Source organism: Rhinatrema bivittatum, chromosome 6 (genome assembly GCF_901001135.1).
Source record: "Rhinatrema bivittatum chromosome 6, aRhiBiv1.1, whole genome shotgun sequence".
Classification (NCBI taxonomy): Eukaryota; Metazoa; Chordata; class Amphibia; order Gymnophiona; family Rhinatrematidae; genus Rhinatrema; species Rhinatrema bivittatum.
The window spans coordinates 247,799,309-247,815,065 of record NC_042620.1 but is presented as its reverse complement, the minus strand read 5'-3'; the positions used below and the strand labels follow the sequence as shown (position 1 = coordinate 247,815,065).

The window sequence follows — 15,757 nt, the reverse complement described above, 5'->3', positions numbered from 1 at the left end:
CAAGTTTTGTTTAAAACCCCTCTACCTGATAGGAGGAGATATGCAACAGTGGCGAGTTCAAAATATTGAGATCTAGTTGGGTTTGTGGCATATTGTGGACTCTTGGTCGAAGTGGCTATGACTCCTCCCACGGGGAGGGGCCCCCGTGGGGAACCACAACGATTGGCTAGACTCTAGTAAGCAGACACTGAGGAAAGAAAGCTTTATACTGCTGTTGAAGAGTTGAATCTTGCCCAAGGAACGACAGTACTGTAGTCCAGCGATAACACAGTAAGCTCAGACAGTCTCTGTAGTTGATGGTCTCACCCAGATGTAGCAAAGGTGCGGCAGTGTTCTGCAGCGAGGGATAGGCCGAGCACCTGAAGGGTGGGTTGAAGAGAGCTGGAGCGTAGTGATACTCACAGAGTAGCAGTGCTGATAACTTTCTTTGGCAGTTGAATGAAGAGAGGGACCCGAGGTCCGAGATGCAGGATACCCCGAGTAGTGTAGGCCCTCGAGGAGCAAGTACCTAGGAGCATTGAGTGCTCCTGAAAGAAAGCAGACAGAACCCCTGAGGAATGACTGTCCTTAAGGTTAGGCAGATTAACCCCAGAGGGCGAGTAGAAGTTAGAGGCCCCCGAGGAGTGGGTATCCAGAGTTTCTGTAGGCAGCGTAATACCCTGGAAGGTCGTGAGGGATCCAAGCGAGCAGCTTAGAAGCGGTCAGAGTAGCAAAACCGAAGTCCTTGCTAACTTGTTCAATTGAAGCGAAGTGGAGGTTTAATTACCCGGAGGTACTGACGTCATGTGGTGGGGCCGCCCCCGAGGTTCCCACCATGACGCATTCAAAAACATAGGCAGTGTGCGCGCGCATGCCCTAGGAGACCTCCGGAAGAAGCATGGCGGACGGGGATGCCCATGCTGGCTCGGAGACGCCGAGGGTTTCAGCAAACAGCACCGCAGGCAGCCATTCTTCCAATGGAGGAGGAAAAGGGTAAAAGATAGGTGAGGCAGAGCAGTCGCAGCTGTCTGCGACTGAGGGACACAGCACTAGTTAGAAACAGATACTGTGCACATGTGGCTCTAAGCCTTGCATAGTTACCTATCCTTGCTGCACAGATAAGTCTCTGCAGTTTAATTTTACTTTAACTTTGCAAAATATTGCCTGCTTTTCCTGCTTTTAGAATCTGCCTATATGAGTTGCTTGAGATTTTGAAATCTTTTTCCATTTGTTTAGAATTTAAAATTGTATCTTGTCATAAATTGCCATTTATTTTATCTTGTCATAAATTGTGCCTGCTTTTGCTGCTGATATTCTGCCTATCTGTACTGCTTAGGATTTTGAAATCTTTTTTCTTGTTTGTTTAGAAGCTAAAAATCTTTAGCCTAGCCATTTATTTGAAATCCCTGTTTTTTTTTTTAAGGGAGGTAAAAAAGAGCTTGTAATAAGATAAGTTTCTGGTTGTTTATTTTCTCCCACTCTGAAAGAGGAATTGTCTAAGTTTCTAAAAACCCTCCCCTGCTTTGCAGCATCTTGATTACCTCCACAGAGGATTCCTGAAACCTTGGAATAAATGGTTTATAGTGGGCTCCAGTAGAATAAGGCTTGAGATACGTAGACATCCAATTTCTCCAAGTATGCAGCATCCAGGATTTCTACCACAACTCCTGCAGAGGAGTCAGAAATTCAGGAATAAATGGATTAGGGTTGTTGCGAGTGTGAACAGACACTCGAAAGTGAGAGCCCCTACGCTGCAGCGAGACCTGCACAACCCCGGGGTGGCCGTGGTCCACATTGCTGCCGGGTGAACGCATCCGGACACAGGCTGACTAGAATGGGAATACTCTCATCTTGGAACTAGGAGCATGCTTGGCTTGGAACAGGAACACTTGGAGGTCCAGCACACACCAGGAAGGGAGACTCAGTAATGCAATGCTGGTCTCTGGGGTAGCCCTATCGGACTTTCTACTTAGGAACAACTTGTGCGTCGGGACAGACCAAGACGAGGACAGAAGATGACTCTCGAGACATGGATGTGACAAAGGTAGTGAAGATTTGGTTCTAGATGAAGGCACTGCCAACTTGAAACTAGATGAAGGCAGAAGACTTGGAAACATAATGAAGCTCTGAGAGAACCCTGTGCTGCAGCGCACCCTGCACATCCTATGGACTGGCTGCTGACCACACCGATGGCGGCGCAGACTCTGGACTTGAAACGTAATGAGGACTTGGCATCAGAGCTTGGAAACATACTTAAGACTCTGGGAGAGCGCTGCACTACAGTGTGCCCTGCATAGCCTATGGGCTGGTCACAGACCATGCTGAAGGCGGCGTAGAATCTAGACTTGGAATATGGAAGACTTGACATCAGGAACATAGTAGAAGCTGGAACAAGAACTCTGAAGACCAATAACAGGACTCAGGAACTCGGACTCAGACTCAAGAACTTGGGCTCAGATTCAGGAACTCAGGACCAGGGATGGGATCCAGAATTCAGGAATTCGCAATAAGGCTTTAAAACAAAGGGACCTCTGGAGACTTGGATCAGCAATGAAGACTCTGTAGACTCCATACAGGATGGAGACTTGGAATCAGAAACAAGATGTGGAATGCAGGAATGAGTACTTGGATTCAGGAACGAAGACGCTAAAGACTGGAACCAGGAACATCTAACAAGGAAACAATGAAGACCTTGAAGGTGTTAGCAAACCAGTGTGAAGGCCAGGAGCAAAGACTAAAGAGCCCTTTTATAGGTCTAGCAGGAAGGACATCATCAGGGGGGGCCACGGGAATTTTCCCACTGCAATCTTTTTAAATTGAGAGCAGTGACGCGCGCATCTAGGGAGAACACCGGGGCAGAAGTGATGAAGTGGCAGAAGTTGGCGACTCTCAGGCCACGAAGAAAGCAGATGTAGTGTCAGGTGGTGTGATGGCAATGCTGGCAGAGGCTCAAGGCTGCATAGGACTGAAGCAGTGCCTGCTGGCATCAGGGGTCAGCAGCATCTGTGGAGTTGGGATGTAAGTGAGCTGCTTGTGGGCCTGTCCCATGAGCAGAGTCACAACAATGGTGGGCTCTGGTAGAAGAGAGCCTTTAAAGAAGAGATACCCACTCTCCCTGGTGATTCCCATACAAAATGCCTTTTCTTTACTGGAAAACATAGATGCTCCAGCAATAGATAATGAAGTGGTGTATGAAAAGGAAGAGGATACCCAATGCACCCAGAAACCCTTTAAAAATATCCGATATTATAAAAGAAAGCTCCTTCTGGTCGGAGACTTGGTCTTTAGAGAAACTAATTTGGGATTTCATTTTGAAGAAAATACAATAGTTAAATGCCTCCCAGGATCTTCAGCTGGTAGAAATGCAAACCAGGTAGTCAATGCAATCACAGAAAAAAGCAAGGACTCTATTATTATCCACTGGAGACCAATGACCTCGCTAGAAACAGTATCCAAGCAGTACCGAAAGGTTTCCAGAATCTAGAAAAGAAAACATTCCCTTTTCTAAAATATTACCTGTTCATAGTAAGGGAAAGGAAAGGCTAAGCCATATAGATAGTTTTAATATATGGCTCAAAGCATAGTATAAAGAAAGTTGTTTTGGATACATTGGAGGCTGGAACAGTATAAGACTATAAATAAAGATGGGCTAAATTTGCAGAAGCAGGAAAGAAGATCCTAAGCAAGAAATTCAGGTCAAACAATATCAGGCATTTAAACCAGAGAATGGGAGTGGTAGAAGTTGGTCGTGATGTTGTCATGTCACCTTGAAGCAATACAGGAAATGAAAGGAGAAAATAACAAAATCAATCAGCTCAATTTTTCACACTTAAGCCAAAAATCAGAAAAGGTGACTATGAAGAGCAGCATGCCAAGGGAGAAAAGCTGGAACGCTATGACCACAAATGCTTGTGGCCTGGGCAATAAAATCCTGGATCTGCAGGCTCTAATGGTGGAGGAGGATTTGGGCATGGCTGCTATTACAGAGACAAATGGTACAGCGAGTCTCATGACTGAGACACAGCCATACCAGGCTATAACCTGTTAAGGAAAGGTAGAGGGGACAGAAAAGGGACAGGAGTAGCTCTTTATGTTAAAAACAATATCCAAGCAACTGAAATGCAAGGGGAGTGGGGTACGAAAGAAGTGGGATATGGGCTGTCCTCAAACAAGAAGACTGTGTTTCAATTTACACTGGAATGCTATACAGGCCTCCATCTCAAACAGAAGAACTGGACAGGGATCTGAAGGACGACATCCAAAAGGTGGAAAAACAGGGAGAAATTTTACTCAGAGATTTTAATCTGCCAGATTTGGATTGGAATATCCCAGCTGCAGAATCTACAAGAAGTGTAGAGATATAGTAAATGCCCTTCCAGAGGCTCTAATAAAAAAAAAAATGGTTATGGATCCCTCGAGGAAGTAATGATAGTCGACCTAGTTCTCACAAATGAGGATACTGTCTCGGGAGGTACTCAACTGAGCACTAGTGATCATCAGACTATATGGTTCGATATAGCTGAGAAGAAGGAGAGAAGACACATGAAGATCCAAGTTTTGGACTTCAAAAATACAGATTTTGGTAAAATGGGGACATAGGAGCTATTATAAAAGTAACAAATCTTTGTGTAAGAAAAGTAAACAACAGTAAGAGGAAAAATAAACCGATCTGGTTCTCAAAGGAGATGGCTAAAAAATAAAGACAAAAAGATTAGTGTTCAAAATATAAAAAGGATCCCTAAAAATGGAACACAGGAAACAATATCCTATGAAGCATAAGACATAAGAAGACATAAGAAATTGCCATTCTGGGTCAGACCAAGGGTCCATCAAGCCCAGCATCCTGTTTCCAACAGAGGCCAAAACCAGGCCACAAGAACCTGGCAATTACCCAAACACTAAGAAGATCCCATGCTACTGATGCCAGTAATAGCAGTGGCTATTAGCTAAGTAAAATTGATTAATAGCCATTAATGGACTTCTCCTCCAAGAACTTATCCAAACCTTTTTTGAACCCAGCTACACTAACCACCTCCTCTGGCAACAAATTCCAGGAGACAAGGAAAGTAATCAGGAAAGCAAAGAGTTAAGCAGAATAAAGGACTGCCAAAGAGGTAAAGTGAGGTTTCAAAATATTTTTCCAATACTTAAGAGAAAGGAGGAAAACAAGAGGTGGCATTGGAAGCTTGAAAGGAGACAGAACAATATGTAGAGAAAGATGAAACAACAGCAGAAATATTTAAAAATAATTCTTCAGTTCGGTGTTCGCTAAAAATGATCCTGGAGAAGGAGAGTCATTGATTGACAAGAGCCTGGATGGCAGTGGGGGTAGGTGCAGCCCCGTTTACAGAATGGAATGTATGGGAAGAATAGGAAAGCTGAAAATGGACAAAGCATTGAGGCCGGATGATGTACTGCCAAGGATACAAGGGAGCTCAGAGATGTGCTGGCAGGTCCGCTGAAAGGCTTGTTCAATAAATCCTTGGAAACAGAAGTGGTGCAGCAAGATTGGAGTAGGGCACTGGTGGTCTTGCTAAACAAAGGTGGTAGCAGAGAGGAGGCTGGAAACCAAAGGCCTGTTAGACTTACCTCAGTGGTACGAAAGAAAGGATAGTGACCTATCTACAACCTGGAGAGTTGTTGGACCTGAGGCAATATGGTTTCACAGAGGAAGTTCCTGTCAAACAAATCTGAGTTTTTTGATTGGGTAACTACTGAATTAGATAAACGAAGAGCACTTGACATGATTGTATTTGCATTTCAGCATAGCTTTTGATATGGTTTCTCATAGGAGGCTCATGAATAAAATGAGAAACCTGGGAGTGGAAACCAAGGTAATGAAATGGATTACAAATTGTTTGACTGACAGGAGACAGCATGTAATGGTAAATGGAACCTATTCTGAAGAGGAAACAATGTTACGTAGTTTTAGCCCCCATATTAATTTTCCAAATTTTCCAATTGTTTTTGTGACATTAAACTATCTTTTATGAAGGAAGTACTAGATGACTGTAAAGACGCGATTTGAGATGTTGTAGACCTAGAGGTAACTTATAAATTATTTATATGTGTTCCATGGTCTTCCAAAGTATTCTTAATTTCACTAGAAAATTAACCAAACTGAGATGCTGAAAAAGATAGTGATTTCTCCATATTTATAAGCACAGTCCAAACATCAGCTAAGGTCACTTTCTGGGGATCATGAAGCTCAGAGACAAAACTTCGTCTGAGAGGTAACACCTAACAAATGAGAACCAGGCTCTACTGAAGCTCCCTGTTGCCCAGTAATTCCTACCATATTAGATTGTGAAGTAACAGCCATCAATTCAGGATTTTTTGATAATATTTGAGTATTGACTTCAAGAGGACCCGTAACTATGTGGGTTAATGGTTGTTGGCTTGGACTCTCTAGGGACCCTGAGGAAAATGAAATTTCAGGAACAGTGTTTTTACAAGAGTAAACAAAACCTAACCTACTTTGATTATTCCCCCCAAATGTATGCTTTCTTACAAACTACTTTATAATAGTTACATATTGTAATTATAGCATGGTAGTTATTCTTACATGATTCCATGCAATAGTTATGCACTGTAGTTGCAGTTGGTTGACAAAATCTTGAAAACTTAGGCTGCAACTAAACTTTTTAGAAACAAAGTTAAACAAGTATTTGTTATAGATTTCCTTTTTTGCCAGGCTTTTTAAATTCATTTTTATTTCATTTTTTGGCTGTTTTTTTTTTATTATTTGGGTATTTTAGAAGTGTTTTTTAAAAACTTTTTTGTTCTTTTTTTTTTTGCTTTAATTTTCCCTCTCCTCTTTCCAAACTCCTTATCCCCATACCTCACACCAGTCTTGTTTCCTTCTCACTTCTTTTCCTCGCACACTGAGCTCTCCGTGATGTAGCAGGGAGCTGCCCTGGGTGCCCGGTGCTAATACTTAGGCACCCAGGAGTTTTCCACCCCTAGCTGCAATATACGTATATATTATAGCTACACATTTATGACATCTTGTGACATCTCTTTACTCCATGCTGTTTTTCTGATTTTACAGGGTGAGCCTGGACAGCTGGGTGATCAAGGCCGGGATGGACCCTCTGGAGCACCTGGAGACGCGGTAAGCTGATCAGAACATAGCATGTATCTAGGGGTTAGAACTCAGGATTACTGGGAAGTAAAGACCTCTAGGGCCAGATAAGTTGTCTCCAGCTATCTTGTATGTGCTCAGTCAGGATATATTCCCCCAATGTACAGTTGCCTCTTCTTCAGCCACAGTATCTAGGATCTATTTCATGAAGCAGAGCTGAACTGATGAGAGAGGAGCTACTTTAGATCTGTTCCCTGAGTGGAACACTTGGCCTGGCACTGTGTTGGGACTAGATAGCAATAGCAATCATAATGCAATGACATTTCAGATATCACTGGTGGGAGGACAGTAAATAAAGCTATTACAGTAATATATAACTTTAAAAAGAAGTCTATAATTAGAAATAAACTATAAGGAATATTTAGAAAGGTTAAAAGTTTATTTGAAGCATGGGCATTGTTTAAAAATGCTGAGCCCAATATTCAAAACGGCACTCAGCCGGCTAAGTGCCACAGCCAATGAGCACTACTTGGCTGCCTAAGTGACTTAGCTGACTAAGTTTTTAGCTGGACCAGTCAGGGGCGGGAATGGGCAGATTGGGAAGGAGTCAAGTTGTTTGGATAAATTAACCAGCTAACTCAGTATTCAGAATTAGCCGGCTGATTTATCCAGCCAATTCTGGTCAGGCCAAAGGACTAACTTTAAGATAGCTGGATAAGCCGCTGAATAAACAGCATTAGTTAGCTGGTTTTATATAACCAGCTAACTTGCAGAGCTACACGGTGGCTCAATATGGACTTTACCTTCTTGGAAGTCCAGATAAAATGTATACTATGCATTAATAAAGGTGAAAGGAAGACCAAATGACTATCAGCATGTTTAAATGGTGAGGTGAAAGAGTCAGTAAAAGCCAAAAGAACATCTTTTAAAAAATGGAAAGCAGATCTAAATGAAGAAAATAGGGAAGAGCATAAGTACTGACAAGTTAGATATAAAAAAGCAATAAAACAGACCAAGAGAGAATTTGAGCTTGCCATAGAGGCAAAATCTAAGTAATAAAAACATTTTTTAGTACATTTTAAGCGAGAAGCCTGTGAGGGAGTTAGATGACTGTGTGATAAAAGGCTTGTGTAGGGATGGCAAGGAAATAGTAGAAAAATTGAATTAATTCTTTGCCATGGTCTTTAGTGGGGAGGATATTGGGAACATACCCATTCTGGAAATATTCTGAGCAACTAAAGCACTTCTTTGTGATAATGGAAGATGTAATAGATGTAACTGACAAACTAAAAGATAACAAATCAAAAGGACCGGATTTTATTCACCCCAGATTCCTAAAAGAATTCAAACATGAAATTGTAAACCTGTTACTAGTAATCTGCAGCCTATCATTTAAAAGAGCCACAATATCTGAAGGTAGCCAATATGATGCCGATTTTTAAAAAGGGCTCCAGGGATGATCTGAGAAACTATAGTTCAGTAAGACTGATGTTAGTGTCAGGCAAAAAATGTAGAAGCTATTGTTAAAAACAAAACTTGCTGACCATATGGATAGATGTCGCTTAATGGGGAAGAATCAACATGATCTTAGCAAAGGAAAGTCATGCCTTGCAAATCTATTAGATGATTTTGAAGATGTAAATAAACATGTAGATAAAGATGAGCTGGTTGATATAGTGTATTTAAATTTTAAGAAGGCATTTCACAAAATCTTTCATGAGACACTCCGTAGAAATTAAAAAGTCATAGGATAGGAAGCAGTGTCAAGTAGTGGATTGATAACTGGTTAAAAGACAGGAAAGAGAGGGTAGGACCAAAGGTAGGTTTTCCAAATGGAGAAAGATAATTAGAAGGGGGACACAGGGATCTGTACTGGGACCTGTGCTCTTTGATGTATTCATAAATGACCTGGAAAAGGGAACCTTGAGTGAGGTGATCAAATGGGCAAATGTCATAAAATTTGTAAAAGAGGTAAAGCAAAAGAACCTTGCAAGACCAGAAGACTGGGCATGTGAATGGCAGGTGAAATATACTGGGGGAACGTACAAATAATCCCAACTACAGGTATACAATGCTAGATTGTGAATTAGGAGTCACCACCCTGGAAAAAGACATTGAGACCTTGTGGACAGTACGTTGAGATCCTCAGTTCAATGTGCAGCAGTGGTCAACCAAGCAAATAGAGCGTTAAGAACGATCTAAAAGGTAATAGAAAATGAAACGGAAATTATATATTGCCTCTGTATCAATCCATAGTGTGACTGCACCTTAAATATTGTGTACAATTCTGCTCACCCCCATCTAAAAAAAAAAACCATAGCAGAACTAGAAAAGGTGTAGAGAGAGGTAATAAAAATGATAAAGGAGATGGAATGGCTCTCCTATGAAGAGAGGCGACACAGAATAAGGCTCTTAAGTTTGGAAAAAAAAATGGCCGAGACAGTACATGACAGAATTTTATAAATTATGAGTGGGTTGGAAGAGATGAATAGGAAACGGACAGTCTTTGTAGTATTCCTCAATGCGCAATTAAACTGTGGAATTTGTTCTCAGAGGATACGGTCAAAGCATGTAGCACAGCTGAGTTTATACAGGGTTTGAACAAGTTTCTGGAAGAAAAGTCCATTAACAGTTATTAGCCAGGTGGACTTGGAGAAAGCCACTGTTTATCCCTGGGAGTGGACAGCAAATTTTAGCTACACACAGGAAGGCAACTTTTCCATCAAGCCAATTCACTGGGGTAAAACTCTCTTTGAAAATTGTTCTCCGATTGTCTGCAAAATATCCTTTGACATGGTAAACACCATTGGAGAGGCAGGTAGAGATCCTGGCAGCTGAGCTAATACAAGGTGTAAAAATGTCTAAGTCAAATGTTTTTTTTCTCCTTTACTTAGGGTGATTCCGGGCCTCCTGGACCCAAGGGATATCGAGGTGAGCAAGGCCCACCTGGACCTGAGGTAAGTATTAAATTCTATTGAATGATGATTCAGATTAGTTCTTCTTACTGCACATGATATGCCTTTGGAGATGGCACATTGAAACAGTATCCTGCACATGACATATGTGGTATGCATTGAGCAGAGCACACAGTACATGCAATGCATAGTTTAGCAAATATGGTATGTATGTATGTACTGGGGGTGGGGTGGGAACAGTGATGAGCACACAGAGCCAAGAGCGTGATATTCAAAAGATCCAGGAGTCTGATATTAAAAGCTAGGTGCTTAGATCTGGCCAATAAAAAATTAGCTCTTGCCGACCACCTAAACTTAGGTGGTTTAAATATGGATGGGGCCAAGTCAGGGGGTGAAATTTGGCAGTCAGCACTGAAATCCAGTGCTGGGTGCCTAACTTAGATACCTGAAGACAGAAGGCTCAATGGCAAACTTACATTTAGGGGACTTGGTGAGAAGCCTATAAATTTCACTTAGGTGCCTATATTCTGCCCGAAGTTAAGATGCCTATTGTTGTCAGAATATACTGTAGGTGCCTACATGTTGGTGCTGAGCATCTTCTGAATATTGGGCTCTAAAGTTCCAGGGAAGTGTCCCAGAGTAACAATAGTGGTGAAATCTTTAAAGAATAAGAATTGTGAAGATTTTGTAAATGTGACTATCTGTATCATAGACTTTTGTATCATAGGAAGTGCTCAGCTGTTGTTTTTCTGTAAGCAAGAGCTGGTGTTTGTGTCTCTGGAGATTAGATATAAAAGCAAATGTAGATTTCCCATATGTTCTTTACTGTATGCATGCTATGGAATTCCTTATGTGCCTGACTATGTCGGCCCTTGTCATTTTTCAACTGTGCATGCACGGTAGATTAAGCGCATAACTTTCTGTTCTGTGCATATGTTTAAAAATGACACAGACACCTGCACACACAGAAAATTGGAGCCAGTGAGCAAGTGAATGCGGCAGATGACAGATAGGAGACCTTCGATTATCCCATGACGGACTTCTGACTCCATCCCCAATGCAGCAGACAACTAATTTATTCCCACCCCAATTCTCTAGCCCGGCTTCCAATCTTTACCCTCCTGCTCCAACCAATCTTAGGGATTCAACTATCTTCAGCATTGCTATCATCCTGTGGCTCCATTCTCACAAGAACTTCAGTGTCCCTGCCTTCTATGGACTTCTGGGTGGGAGGTGGGGCCATTGAACATGGGGTTACAGGCTTACTCAGTCCTTCACTTCCAAATTTGCAGAAATTGCACTTCTATTTTTCTTCTCTAGGGCCCTAAAGGACCCAGAGGACCGCGAGGATTACCAGGAGATGCTGGTGTGATGGGGGAGAGGGTGAGTACAACCTTTCAGCATACTCTTCATGGGGCAGACTCGCTTTTCATCTTGCTTTGTCTATGATGCACTTTCCAGCATGCTCTCCTCAGGGTAGACATTCCTTTCTGGCAAATTGTATTGTTTTATATGCATTTCCTGTTCTGTAAAAGTTGGAGCATTACCAGCATGGTTGTTTTTGTGTTTTCATGAGGAAACACATGCAGTTAGAAGTCTGTTGTCTGAATCATTTGAGTTGCCTCCCTGCCATTTTTCACTGCTTCTTTCATGTTGTATCACCACAAGAAGTCTAAAATAATGTTCTACTAAGGCTCAAAGCTAGGAGTAATAAGGCCATGATTTCAATGCATGGCATACAGTACTCATGATAGAATAACTACAGCCAGTGTATCAGGGATATTGAATTCAAGCATCTACTATGAAAGTCTACATATATATATATATATACACTCTTTCAGCCCTCTCTACACCTACCATTCAGGCCAATACAGAACGGTGCACTCGGCTGAGCGCACTGTTAGCCCCCATTTGGACGCTCGCTTTTGACGCGCTATTATTACCCCTTATACAGTAAGGGGTAATAGTGTGTGGAAAATGCGCTGCCACCCCCCTCCCCCCCCCCGAAACTAATAGCACTCATTATTCAAATGCATGTGATGAGCCTATTAGGTATTCACCCGCAATACAGAAAGCAAAATGTGCGGCCAAGCCGCACATTTTACTTTCAGAAATTAACTCCTGCCAAAGGCAGGCTTTTCTGCACACCCTCCAACTTAATATCATAGTAATCATATATCATAGCGATATAAAAAAAAATCTGCCTGCAGAAAACGGATGCTCAATTTTGCCTGTGTCCGTGTTCCGAACCTGTGGCTGTCAGCCCGCTGGACAAAGTTAGAGAAGAGGAATTCTGGAATAAGGTTACACAACAGGAATTTGGAAACAAGGTCAGGATAACAGGCTGGACGTGGATCGCTTCCATAGGGTGGATGCCAAGAAGGTAGTTGGACCAACATGTGCGGCTTAAGGGAATGTCTTAAATAATGTTGTCAATTTGGTGCTCATCCAATCAGGATGCTACAAAGGCATGTCTAACTGTCCCAGAAATACAAGGTAAAAATTGTAGGACTTCCAGGAAAGCCAGCAGGTTCTTCAGCCCTACAGCAAGTCCACAGCTTGTAAGTACCAGGGCTGCGGGTTCAAACCCTGACAGAATGTCCTACCCATTGTGGGGGAGAACATCCCCCAAAGATCTCCAGGGTCCTAGGACCCTGGAGATCTTTGGGGGATCAAGCAGACATTAGAAGTATTGCCGGATTATGCTAGGCTGGGAACAGGCCCCAGCCTGGAGTCTGGCTTTGATTTTGCTGATGCATGGACAGGAACTTGGGTTAGTGAGGCAGCTGACACAGAGTTCACTAGTGTAAGAGCAGGCACTGGAGCTGAAGCAACAACTGGTGCTGACTTCACTGGTGGACAGACAGGAACTGGAACTGAAGAGACAACTGACATAGAGTTCATCAGTACAAAGGCAGGCATTGGAGCTGTAGAGATAGCTGATGCTGACTTCACTGGTGCATGGCCAGGAACTTGTGTTGGCAAGGCAGTTAATGTGGAGTTCATTGGTGCCAGAGCAGGAACTGGAATTGTAGTCATCTGGTACTGACTTCTACAGTGCAAAGATAAAAAGTGATGTTGCTGGGACAGCCTGGTATGGAATCTTTGAATTTGTTGGTGGAGCTTGGAGTAACATAGTAAATGATGGCAGAAAAAGATCAAAGTGGTCCATCCAGTTTACCCAGCAAATTGTTTCGGGTAGTAACTATCAGTCTGTGCAGGCTATCCCTATGCCTTCTGTTGGAGCAAAGTCATCACAGCAGTGACTGGCATGGTCTGGTGAAGAGCCATCGCAGGAGGCTCAGCATAGATTGGAGCCATTGCAGGAGCTAGCTCGGCATGGAGTGGAGCCATCGTAGGAGCTGGTTTGGCATGGAGTGGAGCCATTGGAGGAGCTGGTTTGGCATGGAGTGGAGCCATTGCAGAAGCTGACGGCTTGGAGAAGAGCCATTGGAGGAGCTGGTTCAGCATGGAGTGGAGCCATTGGAGGAGCTGGTTCGGCATGGTGTGGAGCCATTGCAGGAGATGGCTTGGCATGGAGAGGAACCATCGCAGGAGCTGGCTTGGCATGTAGTGGAATCATCACAGGAGCTGACTCACCCTGGAGTGGAGTCATGACAAAAACTGTCTCAGCCTGTAAAGCAGGCGCTGGACTTGATGGAGTGGTCTGGGCAGCCTGCACTGGCCTTGCTAAAGCTGAAGCAGCCTGCAGTGGAGTCTTTGGAGCTGCAGGAGCAGCCTGGAATGGATTCTCTAGTGCTGCAAGTGACTCCTGGAGTGAGGTCTTTGGTGATATGGGCTCAGCTTGAAGCAGAATCTTGGAAATTGCTTTGGGTGTATCCTGCAGTGGAGTCTTGGAAGCTACTGTCTTTAATTTTGATTTCCAATATGGCTTTGTGCATGACCATGGCCATGTGTTCCTCATCTCTCCATAGGTGATGATTGTAGGCTAAGAGCCTAATCCAGTAGTCACTTCCAGCAATGGATCACAGACACCAAAAATAATCCATAATAAGTCTTTCTTGATTGGTTAATCTTTTCCAGAAATGGTGTAGATGGTTTTGGAGTTCCTAGGATTGCTCCTTCTTCACTTCACCCTCTGATTTGGGTCTGGGCCAAACTGCCATGGATATCTTGGCTTGGCAATCCAGGGCTACCCTGGAGAAGGTGTGAATAATATAGAGAGGTGAGGCCTGAGAGCTAGGTTGCAGGTTATGAATGTTGGAATAAGACAGCAATGCAGGAATACTGGTACAGAATTACCAGACAGGAATACTAGAACAAGATGATAAAGCAGGACACTGAAACTTGATTAGAAGGCAAGAACACATTTATAGACAGAATTTACCAGGCAGGAATACTGGACAAGTTCACAGGTCAGGAACTCTGGAACAATAGGAACTCGGAAACCAGACTGGATCACAGACTGGATGGGGTAGCACTTCCACATGCCGAGAAGGCTGTTGGACCAGTACTTTGTGCCTTTTGGAAATGTCATATATAATGTTATCACTTTGGGGCACATCCAGTGCTCATCCAATTGGGATACTGCAGAGGCATTTCTAGCTCTCCCAGGAATACAAGGTAAAAATACTAGAACTCCCAGGAAAACCTGCAGCCCTGTGGCAAGTCCAGAGCCTGCAGTTCCCAGGGCCATGGGTTCAAACCTAAAAACATCACTGCAGCATCCCAATTGGATAAACACTAGGTGTGCTCAAACTGTCCTTACAGCATTGCAACGTGTACAGAATTCAGAATAGTCTCTGGGACCCCTATCCGCCAACACATTACTCCAATTCTATCAAAGTATCATTGGTTACCAGTAAGTTGGTGGATAAAATTCTAAATTTTCATGTTAATTTTTAAAGGACTTCATGGCTTGGTGCCTACCAGTTTTAATGCTTGTTTAAAATTTTATCGTCCCACCAGGTCACTGAGATCTGGCTCTCAATTATTATTGGATGTTCATTTAAAATCATCAGACTGTTGTGTTTGTGGCATTGTGGACCCTTGGTCGCTGTGAAGATGACTCTGCCCATGGGGAACACAGTGATAGGCTAAACTCAGATAGCAGACACAGAATGGAAGACTTTATTGTACTGCTGTAGGTAGATGGTATGAAGCAGGAGGATAAGGCACTGAGGTCCGCGAGGTGCCAATATGTTCAACAGTCTCAGAAGTAGATTCTCACCCAGATGTTTCAGAGAGGCGGGGACCCGCGGTGCGGTCAGTGCCGAGCCTAGTGGGTGGCATTGGAGCACCGGATCGCAAAGATACTCACAGGAGTGTAGACGTCTTCCTGATAGAGATGGTGGGACCAAAGGTCCGTGGTACAGGATACTAGAACGGTAGGCCCTTGAGCAGTGAGTACCAGGTAGTCCAGAGGTCTTGTAGAGTAAGAGAGAGAGAGAGATACCCCCGAGGAGCAGTTGTCTCAATTAGTAAGGCCCTGAAGGGAGATAGAAGTGAGAGACCCCCGAGGAGCAGGTGTCTTGAGCTTCTGAAGGCGCGAGGCCCTTGGAGGGTAGAGCAGCGTCTAAGCATGCAGCTTGGAGTGATCAGAGTTACTTAACCGAAATCCTTGCTAACTTAATAGTGGTAGCAAAGCAGAGGCTTGAGATACCTGGCGGTATTGATGTCATGCGGTGGGAACGCCCCCCGAGGTTCCGGCCATGACGTGTATTTGAGCGTAGGAGAAGTGTGTGCGCGCGCTAGGAGGCCACGGGAGTGAGCATGGCGGACTGGAATGCCCATGCTAGACTGGAGACGCCGAGGCACT

The 15,757-nt window shown here is 43.5% G+C and overlaps 1 protein-coding gene across 1 annotated transcript in view; it reads left to right on the top strand.

Annotated features, from left to right (window-relative positions):
- Positions 1-15,757, top strand: part of COL6A1 (collagen type VI alpha 1 chain) — a 162,537-nt gene that overhangs the window by 94,891 nt on the left and 51,889 nt on the right. The window contains exons 20-22 of the mRNA XM_029606739.1: positions 7,031-7,093; positions 9,958-10,020; positions 11,299-11,361. Of these exons, the coding sequence (XP_029462599.1) occupies positions 7,031-7,093; positions 9,958-10,020; positions 11,299-11,361 (189 nt within the window). The remainder of the gene's footprint in view (positions 1-7,030; positions 7,094-9,957; positions 10,021-11,298; positions 11,362-15,757) is intronic.